This window comes from Centruroides vittatus, unplaced genomic scaffold, assembly GCF_030686945.1.
Source record: "Centruroides vittatus isolate TY-2023 unplaced genomic scaffold, ASM3068694v2 contig_955, whole genome shotgun sequence".
NCBI classification, from domain to species: Eukaryota; Metazoa; Arthropoda; class Arachnida; order Scorpiones; family Buthidae; genus Centruroides; species Centruroides vittatus.
The window spans coordinates 1,885,978-1,905,686 of record NW_027122634.1 but is presented as its reverse complement, the minus strand read 5'-3'; the positions used below and the strand labels follow the sequence as shown (position 1 = coordinate 1,905,686).

General features: G+C 30.5%; 3 protein-coding genes across 5 annotated transcripts in view; 1 reads left to right on the top strand and 2 right to left on the bottom strand.

Moving 5' to 3' along the window:
- LOC136985186 (calcium-binding mitochondrial carrier protein Aralar1-like) overlaps nucleotides 1-4,779 on the top strand; it is a 56,659-nt gene extending 51,880 nt beyond the window's left edge. For all 3 annotated transcript variants that reach the window (XM_067282400.1, XM_067282402.1, XM_067282401.1), the window contains 5 exons: nucleotides 127-267; nucleotides 345-483; nucleotides 1,573-1,731; nucleotides 3,275-3,365; nucleotides 3,558-4,779. In XM_067282400.1, the coding sequence (XP_067138501.1) occupies nucleotides 127-267; nucleotides 345-483; nucleotides 1,573-1,731; nucleotides 3,275-3,365; nucleotides 3,558-3,726 (699 nt within the window). In that variant the 3' untranslated portion in view covers nucleotides 3,727-4,779. The remainder of the gene's footprint in view (nucleotides 1-126; nucleotides 268-344; nucleotides 484-1,572; nucleotides 1,732-3,274; nucleotides 3,366-3,557) is intronic.
- Nucleotides 4,780-4,814: 35 nt separating this feature from the next.
- Nucleotides 4,815-6,818, bottom strand: LOC136985207 (venom allergen 5-like). The gene is made up of 8 exons (XM_067282439.1): nucleotides 6,699-6,818; nucleotides 6,356-6,596; nucleotides 6,169-6,290; nucleotides 6,019-6,100; nucleotides 5,762-5,949; nucleotides 5,577-5,677; nucleotides 5,413-5,513; nucleotides 4,815-5,114 (listed from the first exon to the last, which is right to left on the bottom strand). Exons 2-8 carry the CDS (start codon nucleotides 6,492-6,494, stop codon nucleotides 5,005-5,007), a joined length of 843 nt encoding a protein of 280 aa, XP_067138540.1. The 5' UTR covers nucleotides 6,495-6,596; nucleotides 6,699-6,818; the 3' UTR covers nucleotides 4,815-5,004.
- A 726-nt stretch (nucleotides 6,819-7,544) lies between these two features.
- On the bottom strand, nucleotides 7,545-19,390 carry LOC136985157 (uncharacterized). Its single transcript, XM_067282365.1, has 7 exons — nucleotides 19,202-19,390; nucleotides 19,038-19,110; nucleotides 16,876-17,218; nucleotides 16,323-16,480; nucleotides 10,148-10,416; nucleotides 9,641-9,749; nucleotides 7,545-8,173 (listed from the first exon to the last, which is right to left on the bottom strand). Exons 1-7 carry the CDS (start codon nucleotides 19,265-19,267, stop codon nucleotides 7,869-7,871), a joined length of 1,323 nt encoding a protein of 440 aa, XP_067138466.1. The 5' UTR covers nucleotides 19,268-19,390; the 3' UTR covers nucleotides 7,545-7,868.
- Between the last annotated feature and the right edge of the window lie 319 nt (nucleotides 19,391-19,709).

Below are 19,709 nucleotides of genomic sequence, written 5' to 3'. Positions count from 1 at the left end.
TAAACAAATAATTGAATTTTATAATTAAAAATAAATTTGGTTTAGTTTATTGACTGATTTACTTTGCATGTAATATATTGAATTTCATTATATTTTTAATTCAGTAATGAAACTTTTATTCTGTAGGCTGGTGGTTCACAAGTTATGTTTACTAATCCTTTGGAAATTATTAAAATACGTTTGCAAGTAGCTGGTGAAATTGTAGGAGGTAGCAAAGTACGTGCTTGGAGTGTGATAAAAGATCTCGGTTTTAGGGGTTTGTATAAGGTATACTTACTGTTTGAAAGATTTTTACTATTTCTTTTATTTATTAATTTTAACATGTTTTAAACTTTATAATTTAGGGATCTCGTGCTTGCTTTTTGAGAGATATTCCATTTTCTGGTATTTATTTTCCAACATATGCTCATGCCAAGCTTTTATTTGCAAATGAAGATGGCCACAATGGTCCTGGTTCTTTACTACTTTCTGCTTGTATTGCAGGTACAACTTAAAAATTTAAAAGATAGTAATTTCATAACTTGAAAATAATTTAAACTTTCAAATTTTTATTAATATTATTTTATTTAATAAAATATTTAAAATATCTTTGTGCTGTCATGTACAAGATACAGGCATACCCAGGTTACATAGATAATGTATTCTATCAAACAGTAATTGTATCATGTTTTTTATTATTATTACCTCATGGAAAACTTCAACAATGACCAATATGGTTTCATACTCCAGCATTCCCTTGTTAAATTGTTTGATACTCTACAACAAGGAAAGAAGATGTTGATGTCTCTGTTAATATTTCTAAATATCAAAGGCACATTTGATAATATGTGATGGCCCCAACTTTATAAAACTTACCAGATACCAAAGTACCACAAAATATTTTCTACTTGCTCAAGGATTTCTTAAAAGACAGAACAGCTGAGCTTAAATTGGGCTTTGTTAAAAAACCTTCTCCCTAAATAAAGGCTGTCTTCAAGACTCATTATCTTGACTGGAACTATCTACTGTGGAATGTTATTATAAATGACCAACTAATTAAATTATCAGATTGTTTATGTCCACCCAGTTATAAAATCAGCTATATCATTAAAAAATAATTGATTATTGACAATTTGCAAAATTTTCTTAAAACCCAGACATTTTTGGTCTTCACCTGACATCTGGACATAAAAACCAGATAAACACCTGGAACGAACAAAGTGTCGTATTGGTGGGGATAGCTAACTTGGATCAAATTAGGTGTAGAAATATATGACTGTCGTATCCTCAGTTTGTTTTATCATGTGATGGGTGTAAGCTAGGTTATGCCTGTATATAATTGAATGGAATTATAACCAAGTATTGACTGTTGTGTCTATCACTGGTACTTTTATTTGTTTAATAAAAAATTAATTCATCTCAACATGAGTTATTTATTTTAAATGGATAAATTCCAATTATAAAACTAAAACAGCATAAAATGAACACAATTAAATAAATAGGTTTTAATGTTTTAATTTATTAAAATTTAACAATTATTTTTTACAAATTGGAAGTTATTTCATATTGTTATCAACTTTATTTTTTATATAGGTGTACCAGCAGCTTATCTTTGTACTCCAGCAGATGTCATTAAAACTCGTCTGCAAGTCCAAGCAAGAGAAGGACAAACTACTTATAGTGGTGTTCTTGATGCTATGAGAAAAATATGGAGGGAGGAAGGTGGACGAGCTTTTTGGAAAGGAGGACCTGGTAAGCAGATAACAAAAGAACCAATAATTAAAATATTCTTAGTCCTTTTTTTCTGAGATTTATATATTTATATGAGAGGTATTATGCAAATTCATGATAGTTTTTAATAATTTATTGGTAAATTTTTAATCAATGAATGCTCTCATTTTTATTTCTACAAAAATAAATTTTTAGTATTTAATGTGTTTTTAAGCTAGATATTATTTATTTTTTTCTCACACATTTATTGCATTTATTGCTAAGGATAAACAAGCATTTGATTTTCTTCAACTAGCTTAAGATTATTATTTCATTAAGATAATTTGATTTCTCATTACAAACCATTTAGGAATATAAAATTTTAAGTTTTCATTCACACAAATGATAAAAAAATAATTTAATTTATTTTAATATTTTTATAAAAATATATTTACAAAACAAGTGAAAAAACAGGTTTCATTGTTAATGGAATATTTTTTAAAGCAAAGTTATAGCATTTATATTTATCAAATCTTTTTGGCATTGGTTAAATTATTTTGATACATGAAATGAATTAGATTATATACCACACATTTTTTTATTTCTCTCAGCAGGCAAACATCAGTAAGTTTTGTTAAATTCATACAGTTGTAAGAAGGATCTTATTTCAAATATTCAGATGATAAAATATCTTATGAGTATTAAATATATCTAATTTGAAGCTTTTGATATTGTTGAAAATTCTCCACATATGAAGTTACTGAAAGTAAAATTTATCTCTGATTAATTAATGTTGTTAACTATTACCAGTTGCATTTATTTAATATGAATTTTTAAAAAATTTATATTGTTCTTTCTTAACTTTGAAAATAAAGAAATGTGTTTTATTCACTTGTAATGAAGACATTAATTGTTGTAATAATATGACTTATAGAGATTAGAAACTTGCATAAAATAAACTAAACAAGTTTTTAAAAGGTGACAAACAAATTCTCTCTTCTCTTATTTTGCATTATTTTGTAATCGTTGTTATAATAAAATGTTTACTTGATGAAGTATTTACTAATTAGATTTGTTTAATGGATTTCATTAATTAATAGAAATAATAGTGTTTTAGCTGATGCATTTGTAGAACAAAACTGCAGTTTGGAAATTGTTTTTGTTTCATGTTCTGAGAAAATAAACTAATCTTTACTCAACAAGTTTTTATTTCAACACAATATATCATTTTAAGTTATACTTAAGTTTTCTATTTTAAGCATATGACATGTATAAATTCAATTCTGTAATTTTCCTGTACATAATAACAAAGGTTATTAGCATTTGATATCAATTAATTATTTAGAGAAAGCTCAATAAACTTCACAATTAAAGAATTATTTTCAGAGAAACCTTGGCTAAATATAATTTGACAGTAAAGATTGATTTTATTAAATTAAAAGTCATTTATAATTTACTAAGTCACAAGCTTCTCGGGAGATGATAGCACATTAAAATTATTTTTCTAAAGTTTATGTACTTATAAATTATTTAAATAAATTAATACAAATTAATAAACCAATTTACATAATTGTTATTTTTCTAGCAAGAGTCTTTCGTTCTGCTCCTCAGTTTGGATTTACTTTACTAACTTATGAAATTCTTCAGAGATTATTTTATATTGATTTTGGTGGAAGGTAAGTGAAATTTTTGTAAAAATTATTATTTAATGTCAGAATCATATATTTTGGCAAATTAACAAATAATTCTTATTTGTTTTGTTAAATTGAAAGAGAAGCTTTGAACACATTACTTTTTTAATGTTTTAAAATATCACCAAATTTATGTATATGTAATTATTATTAATTTTAATTTTATTTTCTTAATAGTCGACCAACTGGTTCTCAGACAAAGATACCTCTACAAGCTGGTGACATCCGTTCACACAATTCGGATCACGTTGGCGGTTATCGTTTAGCACTCTCGACTCTCTCCGGAATCGAATCAAAATTTGGTCTGTTTTTACCAAAATATCAAAGTAAACTTCCACTAAGTTAATAAATGAAGTTAAATATCGAAGAGAATGCATTCCTGATAATGTTAAATTAGTTAACAGGAATTCAAAGAATTGCATTAAGTCAGAACCTTTGTGTAAATAAGAGAAATGTACATATTTGTTCAAAAATTTACTGTTAAAAAGTGCCACATTATTATAAAAATATTGTTGAAGCATTTTAATATTCGAATTTGAATTATCATAAAATTGTTAAAATTTTGTTTTTTATATATCAATATAAATTGCATTTTGTCTAGTTACAAGTTTCAATAATTGACTATTCGACTAAACTTATTGTTTTCGAGAATAGTTATGGGTAGTGAATGAATCTAATAAGATCAATCAACATATCTACTTAGAATTCTTAAAATGTTTAGAAATAGTTGAAATTATTGCTCACAAATCTAGTGACATTATTGATCTCATTCAATTACTCTTAACGATTTACATCTGAACATAATTTAATGTACAATATTTTTATTTTCAGATATTTTGATATGTACAATAAATCATTTTAAATGTTAAATTCCATTTTTTGTTTACTTTATTTTATGATTTACAGAACATTCCAGCATTGTTTTTAATATAAATTTTGTAACTGCTTTACAATTTTCTCTCTCTTGTTTTCTTATAAATTAAGAGTATGCACTAATTATTTTTTTATTAAAAGTTATTAATGTTTAAAATTTTGATGTATTTTTATTGTAAATTTAATATATATATATAAAAATATAAAAATATTTTGATATATTTATAAATATTGTTGCCCTAATTAATGCATTTTAATTGTTAAAATTATTTGAAATTATGTCAAATTTAAATAGGAAAATCTGAGATTGTTTTAAAGTTAACAAAGTTTGTTGATAGATAACAAAATTGACAATACTCATATAAAATGTAAAAAATTTTACTATTTTAATATAATTTTTTAATATATAACATGCATTCCAATTAAAGATGATTTTTTCCAAAAGTTTATATAACACAAAGGTTCTGTTAATGTAAAATCCTGTATAAAAATGTACAGAAATAAATAGAGTATATATATGTATATATCATTTGTATTTTGTTGAGAAATAATTTTAAATACTACATTTATAACAATTTTATTTTTAAAATTAACCATTTACATGTTAATACATTTAGAATTCTAAAATTACTTTAACAGATGTTTATATTAGATTATTTAATATTTTTTTGCAATTAAAACATGCAAAATTACAAATTCTTCTCTAACTTTTCATGGCTAGGTACAAATAATTTAAAGATTCATTTTTGATTCAAAGTAGTTGCTTTGTTCTTACTCTTGTTTTTCTCTGCTTCCTTCGTCCTGCTGTCGATTTAGAACTCTTACGATGGATTTTCATTCTCTTATACAAAGAACGTTTTTCTGCCGTAGAAAAATATTTGAATGAATAAAAGTAAGATAAAGTTTATAAAATGAAATGCAAAATGCTATGTTAATAATAGTATTAGTTTTATTTCTAAAAAAATATTTTTAAAATTAAAAAACTTCGTATATCATCTAAAGTAAAAATATTCTAGTTTTATGCAAATATTTGAACATCTGCAAAATTGTTTACACAGCATTTAAATTACAACAAAAGTTTTCAGTAATATTTGTTTTTGAAAGTTAATTTCTTAGAAAGCTACTGAAAGTTTATTTTTATTAACACGTTTTAACTTACCGCAAAGCCCGCTATATTGTTTAGAAAGTATCAATTTAGGATTTGTGCACTTTTTTCCTCCTCTCGATTCTTCATACATCTTTCCTCCAATGATATTTCCTCTGAAAGTTTTATTATTATTAAGGTTATCGAACTAAAAGAAACTTAAAATGAATATTACTCACCCAGGGCCATAGTTACAAACATATATTTTAGTATAACCTTTATATGGATGTTTATAATATGCATAACCACAACCAATTGTGTATGTACTTCCCCATATCATCTATTAAGAAAGAGAAGAATCCCTATATTTTCTATCAAAATGTAATATATATCTAATTAATAATAATGAAAAAAGAGCACTTACTTGAGTATAATGGCCAACATTACCATCAAAATGAAATGGATTTATGTAGCTTCTAGGAAATCCAAATTGAGCTAGTTCTTTCGCCCATAAGTTTATGCTAGAATTCCAATCAGGTCTGTCTTTCCATTTCAGATCTCTATGACCATAGGTCCATTGTAGAGCCACATTCTGACCCACCGAAAACCTTCCTTAATTAAAATATAACAAATTAAAATTTTTTTAAATTACGTATAAAAAAATATATAAATATAACAAACTTGTATTTCTATATTGATCATGTCCTTCAGTGCATTGATCTGCCCATCTCTGAGCTATCTGTGCCAGTTCATTATCCCACATCTAGAAAGATATTAAATATTATTTCTACAAACTAATACAAATTATAAGAAAAAATACTGTCGACTCACCATCACTCTCATGTTCGATGCAGGAGGAAGGCCCGAAACCCATCCGCCGGCCACCGAAGAGCGGATGCTGTTGTGAATCCTCACGATGAGAGCTTTATCCTTATGTGTAAGGCCACCACTCTCTAAGAACAAATTGCTCTTAGAGCAATTGCTTTAAATTAAAATTTATAAATTTAAATATACTTACTCAACAATTGACTATTTGGACAAGCACGCGGATTGTAAATGCACATGGTGTGCCTGTAACTCAGTTTACTATAGTGACAGGCAAAGCTGCTGAAAGGTTGAAAGAAGAGAGCCAGCAATAGTAATTGTACCTTAGCCATGGCGAGTATCGACCAGAAAGGAAGACTTAGAAGACTTCACTTCACTTTTACATTTTCCATTGGTACAAAAAACATATGATGTAGGTGGTTGACGTCATTTAACTACACACAAGTTCAAGGATATTTCTCAAAAACATTATTTTTACTTCAAAGACATTGTTTTGAGGTTGGAAAGAAGAAAAAGATCAACAAAAATAGCCTTACCTGGAAATTTTCAATGTTTGAATGCAAAGTATTTTTTTAGGTCGCCGTTTAAATTGTTTATATTCCGATAGTTGTTTTGGTGCGAATTTTAAAAGGGCATCTGGAAACAGACCTTGATGAATGTGTCCTTGATTGTTCAATGACGGAGATAATAAGCAATCCGGAAAAACAATAACAACGGGCGGTTCTTCAAACCGTAGTTCGCGGTATCTCAATCCGCCAATGTTTTAATTATTCGTCAAATTAAGGCGCCCGAATACTAACTTTTTAAAATTAAATTAACTAGCTACGATTTAATAATTTAATTAAATATTAATTAACCTCGTAATTAGAGGGTTTTTTAATTAAATTATTATTATTATTTAAAAATCGCGTAATTAAATAAATTCGCGATTATTAAAAATTCATAAATAATTTATTTTTTTTATATATATTATTAATAATTTCTTAAAATACCGACAGATGTCGCCACACCGAATTTTTAACTATGGACAATTTATGTAGGAATATTTTTTAAAAATATATATATAAATTTTTTTTATAATTAAGTCTCGAATATCAGAAGCTGCCGTACCGAGGAAGAAATAGGTCTATAAGTCAAGTTTAAGGTCAGAGTAGAGTGACGTCGACGAAGGTCGAAATTCGAAAATCCGGATGCCATTGGTAATATATGAATCTCTCGAGGGCAACATCATTTTCCTGATATAAACCAGACTACTCGTCGACAGGATAATAAAATATAAAAATTCTTAAACGAAATGAAGATTTTTATTATTAATTTCTTGAGCATTTGGTATATATTCTTTGAGAATAATAATAATTATAATTATAATAATAAATTACAAAAGAAAGACGTATCCAACGTAAGTGGAGGTACCTTAAATGAAAACTAAACTACAAGCTATAGAATTATACAATACTTTTTTTTATCTCTAGATGTACAGATATGGTGAAGCAATTCACTCCATTGAAGAGAATACATAAATTTCACTATTTCAGAAGTGACAAACTTAAGAAAGAATAGAAGAGAAGATACTTCAAGCCATCTCTAAGCAGGAAGTGATCGGTTTTTTTTCGGTTAGAGGGGGGAAAACCATTGGACCAATAGCTTATACTTCCTGTACATGTTTCCCAGAGGTGAAAAGAGGTACGTTAGCTATTCTGTTGCCTTCAAAAGACACATCCCTCTATCGACAGTCTGTTGGTGACTTCGCTCATGCTAGAATGCGATCGACTTGTCAAGTCCTGTAGACACGTCAACGGTTGGTACTCTGCTTCTCCACTACTAGATGACACTGGCTGACAGTTAGTCATTGCTTGCTCGTTGGATCGCTGTTGATACACTGTCGGATCAGTCAATTGGTGTTGCGTGTAACTTCCTTGATAAATGTCCAAGTTTTGTTTAGGGCTTTCTTTGAATGCTAGAGTGAATAGTAAATCTGGATCGGAAACGAATTTGTAGACGTACCGTTCACCTACGATGTAAACATTTACACGTCAATTAACGCACGTTTATTAATTAAAATGTACAGAAATTAATCAAAGTTTATCTTTCTTAAAATACCTTTAAAAATTTCGCTAGTTAAATCAATAAATTATACGTTTTTAGTGCGAAAAATGAATAAAAGTAAGCGTGTCTTTTACTTCGATTTTATCGTACTTAACTTGTTAAAAATTTATTTATAAACGAAGAACTATGTACTGTACATTATAATGATGTAATGTACATCTGTACATCACTGTGAATACGTATAGCTGTTTGTTAGAGAGATTGACCGATAAAGTTGATAGCTCGAAGCTATGTATCGATGATTATACCGGTGTAAAAGAGATTATGTCGGTATAACAACGCTACTCTGCTCAGGTCAGGTCATAGGTCACACTTAAAACTTTTTGCCTAAAATACAATGGATAAATAACATTAAGCATCAACTTTGCAACTCTACGGTTTCATACGTCGACTGTCCTAAATACTACAATATGCGATACAAGAATAAAGTTTTCAATATTTTATCTAAACGAGAGTAGAGTAAACCGAATATTTTAATTATAATAAAAATTAACATAAAATACTTCCAGTTAATTATAATTAATTGGAAGCATTACAGGTTATATTAATGTAATTATTTTAAATCCAGCAAAGGGGTGAAAACGTTATAAGGATAGCAGATCGAAGCTCTTTAATGATGTATAAAGACTATTCTCCAGAATACAATGTAAAGAATTCTGTTAAATATTTTTAACATTTTAAACTTTCCTCGTTTAAGCCAAACACAAATTGAATTTCTCTCGTACAAGATCGACACGAGTAAATTCGAACGTTTCACGCAATATTACTCCACACTTCTCTAGCTACAGTTTATTTCTCTCCGAACAATTTCAATAGAAATTAAAATTATAGAATATCGATTCTTTTTAAAATAGATCTAATCGCATTCATTTAATATAGAAATTACGCTCATCATGTGTGTGAAGAGCGTTGTTAGAAACTATAATTCACGAGGTTTTGGAACTTTTTTTAAATTTAAAAGCAATTAATGATACCATTTTCATATATAATAGACCTACTTTAGGAATTTTAAGCAGTTCTTATCGTTAAGATTCGAATTCATATATTACAGATGGTTAACGGAACAGGTGTTGTCATAGGGCGATCCATAGATTAACTGCTGTAAAGACTAAATTAGTCGCGTATTTAAATTGTATTTCCACCAGTTTTGTGAAAGATGAAAGTTATTCTCAGTTTACGATTCTCATTCGCATATATACACGCGAATAAAACGTGTTTTATTCGCGTGTATATTTGCTTTTAGGTCTCCTAGAGTATTTTTAAATGGAAGGTAACAGCATTCTACCATAACTTCTACTAATTATGATTATATTAGACTAATAAAATTAGCACGAAACTAAAGAATTTCAACGTAAATCTCGATCAAACTTACCTGCAACCTTTTGCATAATACCTTTTTCGTAGTAATACCTAAGCGAGCGACTCAACTTATCGTAATTCATAGCGGGCCGATTTTTTTGCAAACCCCATCGTCGAGCCACCTGAAATTTTTTTAAAAAAAGAAGGCAATTTTATAATTACAATTAACAGAAAATTAAACGAGTTATTAAATGTACGCGCTGTGTGTAAGATATGGTACTTATGTAAGTATACGTGATGTAGAAAAACAAGTGATTTTAGATTATATTAAGCAAGTAATTATAATCTGTAAGCGATCTACCGGGCTGTAGATCAAGATAATTTTCCCCGATAGAAATGTAATATCTTTTATTCACTGCACCTATCGAATTACCGAATTATCCAAAATGTGCAACATCCCGGATAAGGAGGAAAAAAATAATAATAATAAAACGAACGGTAATTAATTTGTTTCTTTTCTTCTTACCCTTTCGACCAACTGTTTATTAAAATTATATAAGTAAACGTACTATCGTCTTACCTCTTCTGGTTCAATGAGCTTGAACTCCATCCCTCGACCTGTCCATGCTATGAAGTTGGAGTTTGCCGGATCGTCTAGCAGAGCCACCAAAAATTGCCACAGTTGTAAATTTCCTCGTCTCTGACCCGGTCCGGGACCCGTCGGACTTCCACTTGTGTCCCATGTGTGAGCGGGACTCGGAGAAGGGGTCAAAGGTGAAGGTGGTGGCTCGCATTTAACCGCGCAGAAGCGACGGTTCGATGGATCTCTTGTGTTACACGGGCTCAAACCTGAAAGTAATCATTCGGAATCGGGAATAAGTGATGATATATTTTAATATTTATAGGTATTTTAAGTGATTATTCGTGGGTAGAATGTATATAATAGAAGAATTCTTAGAATTGTAATTGTGGGTAACTGATGAAAGAAATACAAATTATTATGCCAATTGTAAATTTTGATACGGAGTATCGCTTGTTTGAAGGTAGATAACGTAGTTTAGCAGTATCGTGAGCCAATTTTTAGTCGTTTTTAGCTTATAAATTAGCTTTTACTTAACAATAACTCAAATTCGAACTGAAATTCGAAACATGATCTTCCCCTTCTCTTCGCTTGTATGCCATAAATTCGTGTATATTAATCTCAATAATTTGAATAATGTTATCAAACGTACTATAACATTATTGTAGAGATATTATGAAGGATGTCAACCGATGTAGATTATTTTATAACTGCTAATAAGCTCGCTCGAACCGACAATTAGGCTACACGATGTTTATGCAATAGAATAAGGGAGAAAAATTAAATGTGTTATTGTTTATAACATTAAAATAAACTAAAAACAGGTAGGTCTGTTTGTTAATAGATTACTTATAATTTTACAACTTTAAATCAGATTTTTTATCTTGGTGTAGCCAATGTAAATTAGATGTTACGTATCTCATAGGCTAATAATTTAGGAAACAATGCATATAAATAGGTCAAAACGTTTATATTTACAGCAATTTAGCCTCTAATTAAATAAATTATATATTTTTAAGCGTAAAGATTGAAATTATTGTTAAGCTATTTAGTTTCTGTAAATACAAATTGTTTATTTATTGCAACTTGTGACTTATTTGATTGAAATTTTCGATTAATTCCGACGTAAACGGAAAGAAAAACGAAGGAGTTAATGTAACAATAAAACAAATGGCCACTATCCATTAAGGGAAAGGTCAGAGGATGTGCGGTTTGGTAAACAGAAAGCATTAAGTGGCCAGACTTTATAGGAAAATGATTCAGCCGCCATTTATCGCTATTGATGACGCAGAGATCGGATTTAAACAAACAGAGAGAAAGAGAGAATATGTTGGGGAAGAGAGAGAACAAGATGTCAGTTGAAGTGAACAACCGACGTCACTTTGTCACCCTACACTCCAGCATGTAAAGAAGAAAGCTTTACCTTATTTGACTTACAAATGGTGCATGGATCAGCAGCCCCGTTGTCGCCAAATGTCCAAATTAGTCGGAACGCCGACAACGCTTCATCGGTTCCAAATAGGTTTTTATCATCTTGACGGTATCAAGAGCATTATTTTCTGCCTTATTAAACCCACTCTTTGTTGACTCTCTGTTGGTTCCCGCGCTTTCTCCCGTCACATGACCGTACACGTGTCTCTGGTTGCCTTGGTAACGTGCTCTTTTCTGTCTCTATATAATAGAAGGGCAGATCGACTGCGGTTACCGTCATTCGTCCTTGTAGAACAATAGATTGTAAACACGTTAACCACGTGCGGCAAACTAACCCCGATGTCGAGTTTCCCACACTTAGGGATTGTTAAAGTAAACTCTCCACTGCATTTTATGTTAATGTATCGGTCATTCCGATTGCTACCGCAGCATTAAATTAACCCCAAAATCTGATCCGAGAAGTCGAGCTTCAAATTTTTCACGGATGAAAAAGCGCCCAACTATTCAATCCCCTTAACAGGTTCGACGAAAACCCACAAAAGTATAATAATTTATTCACAAATTTTACGTATAAAACACAACTGTTCCTTTATAAGACCACATTTTTATGGTACGAATGTAATCTAGACTTATTACAATACGTCTAGATCAAGTTTCATTCGAAATAATCTTAAAAATATACATTTAATGGGAGCAAATTTGATTATAAACTCGCAAATCTGTTCATTTTTGCTCGTAAGAATCGTAAAAACTCGCTAGAAATTATTCTCAAGAGCCCAAACTCGGATAGGATCTCAACAATTTTAAAGAGAGAAAACATACTAAACATTAAAAGAACTCAAAAACTATAAAGCCCATAACATCTTAAAGGTTTAAAAATATATAATCTTTATCTAAAATATATATATATATATACAACTTTATAGAAAAATCATAAATCAATAAACAATATTTTATACACAGAGAGAAATATTAGCAATAATCTATGTATTTATAGCGTAAATATGGCGTGTCGATAGTGAAATTTTATTGAAAATTCTCTTCGAATATATATACATAAGGTATAAGCTGCACATAGATCAAGAGCACACCTGTATAGTGGTATCAACAAGGAAAATTGTGTTGTCCGTCAAGATCTATTTAGGTGACAGGTCGAATAAATAGTACATATGCCCTATTCGTTTAAGTCTATCCAGATATAAGCAATGGAGGTATTGGTAAAATATTTATAAGTCACCTCATGTCCTTATAATCGGCTTACTCTTGCTCTTTGGGGGACTAAATCCTAAGACATTGAGGAACACGAGAGGGATGTGAGGATTTGGTTATTTTTTTCCATCTCAATGGAAACAAATAGAATAAAGAGCGAATATATCTGAAAATTTCCAATCTGAGTATCTAAAGAGTTTTATTAAATAAATGATGTTTAAGAAGTTTAATTACGTTAATTAAAAATAAACACGTTTCTAATCACTTATTTAATATGTCTTTACTCGTTTCGTGTGTTTTTTTTCTTTTTGGATTAAATTAAAAGTTTAAATGCCAAAAATTAAACTTTAGAAAATGTCAAAGAACGTTTGAATGATTAGTTTTAATTTTTGCTCCTTTTTATGCAAATAATGAGTGATTTAATTAAATCGTTAAGAAAAAAATTACGTGTATGATGTATAAAAACTGATTTATTTATTAATAATAAATAGAAAAGAATTCTTTTCTATTTAAGATGGAAGTTCTGTACGAAAATAACCAATTTTACATTAGAAAAAACAGCTAAATCGTAATTATAATTAACTTTTATAGTTTTATAATAGTGTATTTTTACATAAAAAAGCTTTAAAATTTATTTTTTAATATAAATAAAATGCTTCATTCATTAGTTTAGAAGTGAAAGTGATCGCTCGCTTTCTTTTACGCTCACTTTTCTTTACATTGATAAAATATATTTAATCAAATTTGAATTAAATGAAAGCGATTCTACTAAAAATATATGAATTATAAATGATAAATAACGGAATTGAAACTAGATTTATACATTATTATTAAATAATTTTATTGACTTTAATTTAAATATGAATTCTATATATACGTGTAGAGAATTTTGTAGATAAAGAGAGGACATTGTAAACGAATTTATTTGAGAAAATTCAAGAGAAAATATCCATGTCTTAGAAAACTCCTTGGACATTTGGGTTAAATCTGGTAGGCAGTTAATCTTCAACAAATTCTGTAAACAACAAAGAACTTTGAAGAAAATAGAAAGAGCTTACTGGAAAGGATCTATTTTACTTATTTAAGAAAGTAATTCGAGTGGATCGAGTGAAGATGCAACTCTCTTTTAGTCAATTCTATAAAAATTGAAGGAATCTGTCGGACAGAAAAAAAAATCATAATTCAAAAACACGGTAAAACAAATTTTTGTCCATTTATTTAAAAGCTCGAATGTCTCGATCAAGCAATTATTGTAGATTTTATAGATTATAAAGTCGGTCGGGCGAATATTTCGGGGGGCTTCGCTCCTCTTTGGTGAAATTGTCTTCGCCTTTTCGAGGCGTCAACAAGTCATTTTGAAACAGTAGACTAAAAATCACGACGTTCAATCGGCCACACGAAATTTATGTGTCAGCCAAACGGTGCTAAGTTCTTGTTAGGATATTTTCCCAAGGGATGCAATTAGTGTGACATCCAGCACACTCTTACATCATCATTTACAGCGTGGATTTTCGAAAAATATGGAGACATTTTAATTTATTTTCTTACCATCATCCGATTCCATCAAAACAACACAGGTATCGAGATAAAATATTGCAGGCATTCTCGCAAAAGACGTGAATTACGTTTCGTATAAGAGAGTATCTACTACTGTTGTCAAGAGAAGAACTTACTTTCATCCCAAATTTGAATTATATACAAAAGAAAGTGTTGATAATATATCTGCTTTTACGACTGTCGCGGTTTTATGTTTCGTTTCTAACAATTTAAACAGTTTTAAAACTGTAAAGCATCGTTTATACATGGGCTAAATCGCATTTACCAGCCTTTATAGTCACGAAGGATCTTCTATTCTCTACAATTTTGACTTTTATAACGTGTAAAAAACTGTTGGGAATTAAATGAAATTAAATATACAATATCAATCGATACTAACGAGTCGTATTTTACGCATTTATAAATTTTTAGATGAATTATTGCCTGGACAAACTCGGGGTAACGTCACTCAGCACACACAAAACTGGAGATTCGTAATCTATTCAAACACAAAATTAATAAATATTTCAAGATCTTGTCACTATAAAATATACTTAGTAGAAATGTAATCTCAGAAGGATTTACTGATTGTCTTCTGTAGATATATAAATATATATTTATACGTTAGGGGAAAAAGAGAGAGAGAAATGCTCGGTTTAAACTTTTATAGCTATGGCCATCTAAGCCTTATAATCATTTAAGGACACTAATTTATCTTGGGACGGTTCTAAATTGAAAAATAGCGCGGTGGAAGTTGGCTTGAAGAGTTTGATGACGACAATCTCAATAAATAACGAAGTAACAAAGACGAAAAAAGGAGAATAGGTGAGGTAGGAAGGTTGACAGGTCGGACAACAATCCTTTTCGCCAACACCTTATCACTGTTTGCACAGGGTCACCGACTGTCTCTCTCGCCGCATCATTCGATAATCCGCAAATTTACATTAACTGTTCTATTTTAAAACTAAATTATGTCTTCTACTGTCAGACAAGAGTTGTGATTGGTTTAGATACCACTTTATATAGTCGACAATTTTTATGGACTCTGCCTCTTTTTGTCTAAAGTAACCGATAAGGATTAAATACATTTTTACAAGAACAAATAAAGCTTCAAATGCCCCAACTTTTAGTAGGATAGAAGGCCTACACGTTTGTTTTCTTTTACTACACACCTCTAGAGTAATAACTCGAGCGGAAGAAGTAAAAAATCACTGACTTACAGATGACGGAGAGACGTGAGAATCGTCGAAAATTTATTTTATATTATAAGCTTAAACCTTAAACGTTTTCTTACAGCCGTTCTGAGAGTGTTTCGCAAAAAAGGCCAGTCTTTTAATACTATCGAGGATGAGTACAGGATCGTCGTTTTATAAAATTCAGTTAGAAATTTTGAAAATAAATTTATAAATTAAAACAAAATTTTACTAATGAAGAAGGATTAATTAGCAGGTGATGATTTGGATATTAAAGTATGGATATATCACGCATGAGTATTTCTTATCTGGAAGTGTCATATGCTGGTGACAAGTGACAGTTGCAGCTCTGGATGTAACTCATCAGGTGGTCCTCATCTATCGCCCGTCTGTTGTGGAGAAACGTTGAGAAAATACAAAGAGAGGTGTTACTACAATAGTTCCCTTGTTGAAGATTCCCTCTGTTAATGACTTTCACTTTATGCTGTTCGTTATTGCAGCTAGATCCAAGTTGTGACACATACTGTCGATAACAGAACTTCTTTATCACGCTCTACTCGCGACTTTACCACATATATAAATACGAATGTTCAATGGGAATCATTTTCATATATATATTTTAAAGGTGTGTAAATGTATAAATACGAGAAAAATTTGCTCCGTACCTCTTAGAGCTTCTCTGTTACGCTTACTAGCTCTGCAGTGAAGTATGATATTCAGGTTGTAACGTTTAACTAATGTTCGTTCGACTCATTTTAAAATATATATTTATTTCAAAAACTAATTATAATAGGAAATGAACTTACCTTCATTCATTTTTTGAGTGAAATTCTCTTGTTTTACAATAAATTGAGAAGTGATTAGCGTTGTTCGTCCACTTTCTGAAGGGCTGGGTGTAGCTAAGGGTGTCATATAAGCTGTACCGTGACAGGATGATAAACAGTTGTTGCTCTGCGTCCAAGTCCTGTTACAGAAAATATAAGATTATAAATTAACCCTGTTTGCCATTTTAACTTAAATTTATAAGAAAGAAAGTGAAATAAAAAAAAAACCAATAGAAAATTAAAGCTAGTTCCGATCTCGGTAACACGATCACTTATTCCTCTAGCATGACTCAACAAGTCGTTAGAAAGAGGAAAATTTTCCCACAAATCACAGGTTAGAATTTCATGTTATATCCAGTAACCTCATCTTCAATGTAGTACGAAAGTGCCTTAGTTAATACAACGGTAAATCAACGTAATTGGATTGACAAACGAGGAAAAAAGTGTTTACAGTAATAAACTCGTCACCCCTGTCTGTTTTATGACTACAACTTTTTAACCCCTACGCAAATACCAAAGCAAAAAGATCTCTTACCAATTCCTAGATTCTGTTTGCACGTCAGAATCAGCGATTTCATCCCAATCGCTGTTGTATGATGTCCACTCGGTGAAGTATTGTCTAGATTCGTCAGATCGTCTTCCTAAATGGGATGCGAAGCCATAAACTTGAGATTGACGTCTATATTCGTTGACGTAATCCCCGTTTACAGATTTAGAATGCCTTCTTCTAAACACCTGACCGTCTCTGTAACACGAAGCATCGCTTGATTGATCCTGAAGATAAACCTTGCTCGATTGAGTGTTGTTAGTGCAGAATAAACAGCAGCTAGGCCACTCCAACTTCCTTTCGCTCTTCATGGGTGAATGAAAGGTTATTCCTGTTAAATAAAGGCAAAATTAAATATTCTTCTGTTCGTAAATTACGCATTTATCCCACATTTTTAACATCTTAATTCAATTACGGACCAGATAGGCGTGTTTCTCGTTGAGTCATTCTGCAGAAAAATGTATTATGAGATGACGGATGATACTCTGGGGACGTAACCGACGTTTCGCCATATAAAAGGCTTGGAAACGCATTAAATCCTCCGATTTTCTAGCGATAAATGCAGCGTTTTTGTATAAAATATTCGTTGTTTTTCCGGATTTATGTCTAACTTAACCCGCTTACAATAGGGGGAAAGGAGAGACGTTCAAGAATATCACGTGGTCCTGATTAATAAAATTTTTCTATTGTGTAGAACGGAATAAAAAATCCGTGACAAATCTGAACGTAGTCTAACTTCGGGCATGCGGAAGCAGCTAAATATTCAGTATAAAATTCATGAATCATAATATCGAGTAAAGAAAATTAAAAATATATCCAAAGAAAGAGGCAGCCAGAATGACCTTATATACAAGACAAGAAACAGCAAACAAGTTTAGCAATTCCCAATAGAGAGAGAGAGAGTAGTCGAGGCCCGAGGGTTGTTACAAGTTTCCATCCGCAATAGAGCAAATTTCTGAAAATTCACTTTTCATTTCGTTTTCTCGTGACTGTGATTTAGGAGTGAGCACATTAGAATGCACCACGCTATCACTTACACCTCGCGGGGTCGTACAGTGAAGACCAGACAAACTACGTCACTTGGCTATTGTCACAGAGAATCTAATGAAACGAACTGGGTTTGTTGTTGGAAATGCAGACATGTAACACGTCCCCCAGGAGATATCTCTCCCTCCCTTTCTCCCAAAAAACCCCGTAGATCTGTTCTCGCTACAAATCTCGACATGCTGCACGTAGTATAGGCATTTGCAACTTAAACAGATTCTGTTGTTGTTGAATGGAAAGAAGGATTTGCACGAAGTGATCCGACTGTCCCAAAATCTACGATCCTGCTGTGTCCAGAGTTATTAGGTTACTGACAGAAAAGGTGAACTTGTGTTCTGGGATTGAATTAGGTGTAAACTGCATAGAATCATTTTGTTCGCTAGAAAGAATATCGTTCTCTCTCTATATCACTCTCTACTATAGTCTGGCATGTTTTAAAGCGATTTTTCTTGATAGCTATTCACACCTGCTGACTCAGTAGAGTGATATTTTTTGTACAATAAGCAACGAATAACTTTTTATATATATGATAAGCCACTAATTTCTTCACACACACCTACTTTATCTACTTTTTATACTTTTTATCCTTTCGAATTCAATTTCTAACAATTTAAAACCTTTCAATTCTACTTTTTACGCGTCAAAATCAAAAATTTAATTCATTTTAACTTGATTTTTACTTTTTCTTCGCAGATTATTGCCATTATTTAACATTTAACTTTACATTCTACTCAAAGCTAATACAATGAGCACATATTTATAGAAGTTTACGCACTTTCTGTTTAAATATAAAGTTTTTCCGTGTTTAATTAGCAAACAGGTGAATATCCTCGAATATATTTTCTCTCTGTTAACAGATGTTTATAACTTAAACGAAAATGTTGTGTTTAAAGATAAAAAGTATTTTAAAATAACAAAAACTTGAATAATTTTATTAGCATTTACTTACTCTTTCGTGTAAATGAATAGCTTAAAATTTACTTAAAAGTAACGCTTTTGTGGAGAAATTTTGTAATTTTAATATGTAAAAATATAAAATATCATAAATATATACTCTCAAACTTATTAAATTAGTTTTAAAAGTTTAAATTCTTTAATTTACTTACCGTCAGTTTGACAATAGACGTCAACCTCTATGGACTGTTTTGCCATCTGATAACTTTCCTCAGGTCTGAAGCGCTATAAAAATATTAATTAAAATATATTTGGCTGTTTTATTATGTAGTTAACATACAGTTTTAGCTTAGTAATAAATTCAAGAATCACTTACTTGAGAAGATAATATGCAATTCCCATTCGAATTCTCGGTTTGGTGACTTCCAGCATCCCATGGCATTTGTGCCTATTGAATTATTATTTATTTTTTCTCTGTACTTTTTATACAGGAATTCGTAAATTTCACGGGTTATTCCAATTTGTACATATGAATCGAGTGTAAAGAAACATTTATTTTACCGAACTGTTGCGAATAGTAGTTGAAAATGTATCCAACTTGAACGATTAGGAAGTTACTACGCCGTATACGCCTTCTCGTCACCGTCCAGCATCCCTATTGGTCGTTATCTTTATATAGTTAGATAATCGACCAATAGGAAACGTTAAGAAAATATCACATGATTGTAATGGAAGGGTAAGTAAGGAAAGTTGCTAATCCCGTAATGTAATGTGCTCCACTTCTCTACATTGTAATTGGTTATATTATCTAAAATTAATGGATAATTTTGAAGGAAGAAAAATTTCCAGATAGTCTGAAAAGTTTAGATAAGTCCTTTCAATGT

Bases quoted from the DNA above. Each gene is read 5' to 3' on its own strand.
- LOC136985157 (XM_067282365.1), bottom strand. From the start codon at position 19,267: ATGCCATGGGATGCTGGAAGTCACCAAACCGAGAATTCGAATGGGAAT. The intron at 19,111-19,201 runs GTAAGTGATTCT...ATATTTTTATAG, and splicing joins ATTGCATATTATCTTCTCAA to CGCTTCAGACCTGAGGAAAG. The intron at 10,417-16,322 runs GTAAGTTCATTT...GATTACTTTCAG, and splicing joins CACTCAAAAAATGAATGAAG to GTTTGAGCCCGTGTAACACA.
- LOC136985207 (XM_067282439.1), bottom strand. From the start codon at position 6,494: ATGGCTAAGGTACAATTACTATTGCTGGCTCTCTTCTTTCAACCTTTC. The intron at 5,950-6,018 runs GTTTGTTATATT...ATTTTAATTAAG, and splicing joins TGATCAATATAGAAATACAA to GAAGGTTTTCGGTGGGTCAG. The intron at 5,514-5,576 runs GTGAGTAATATT...TAAAACTTTCAG, and splicing joins GTTTGTAACTATGGCCCTGG to AGGAAATATCATTGGAGGAA.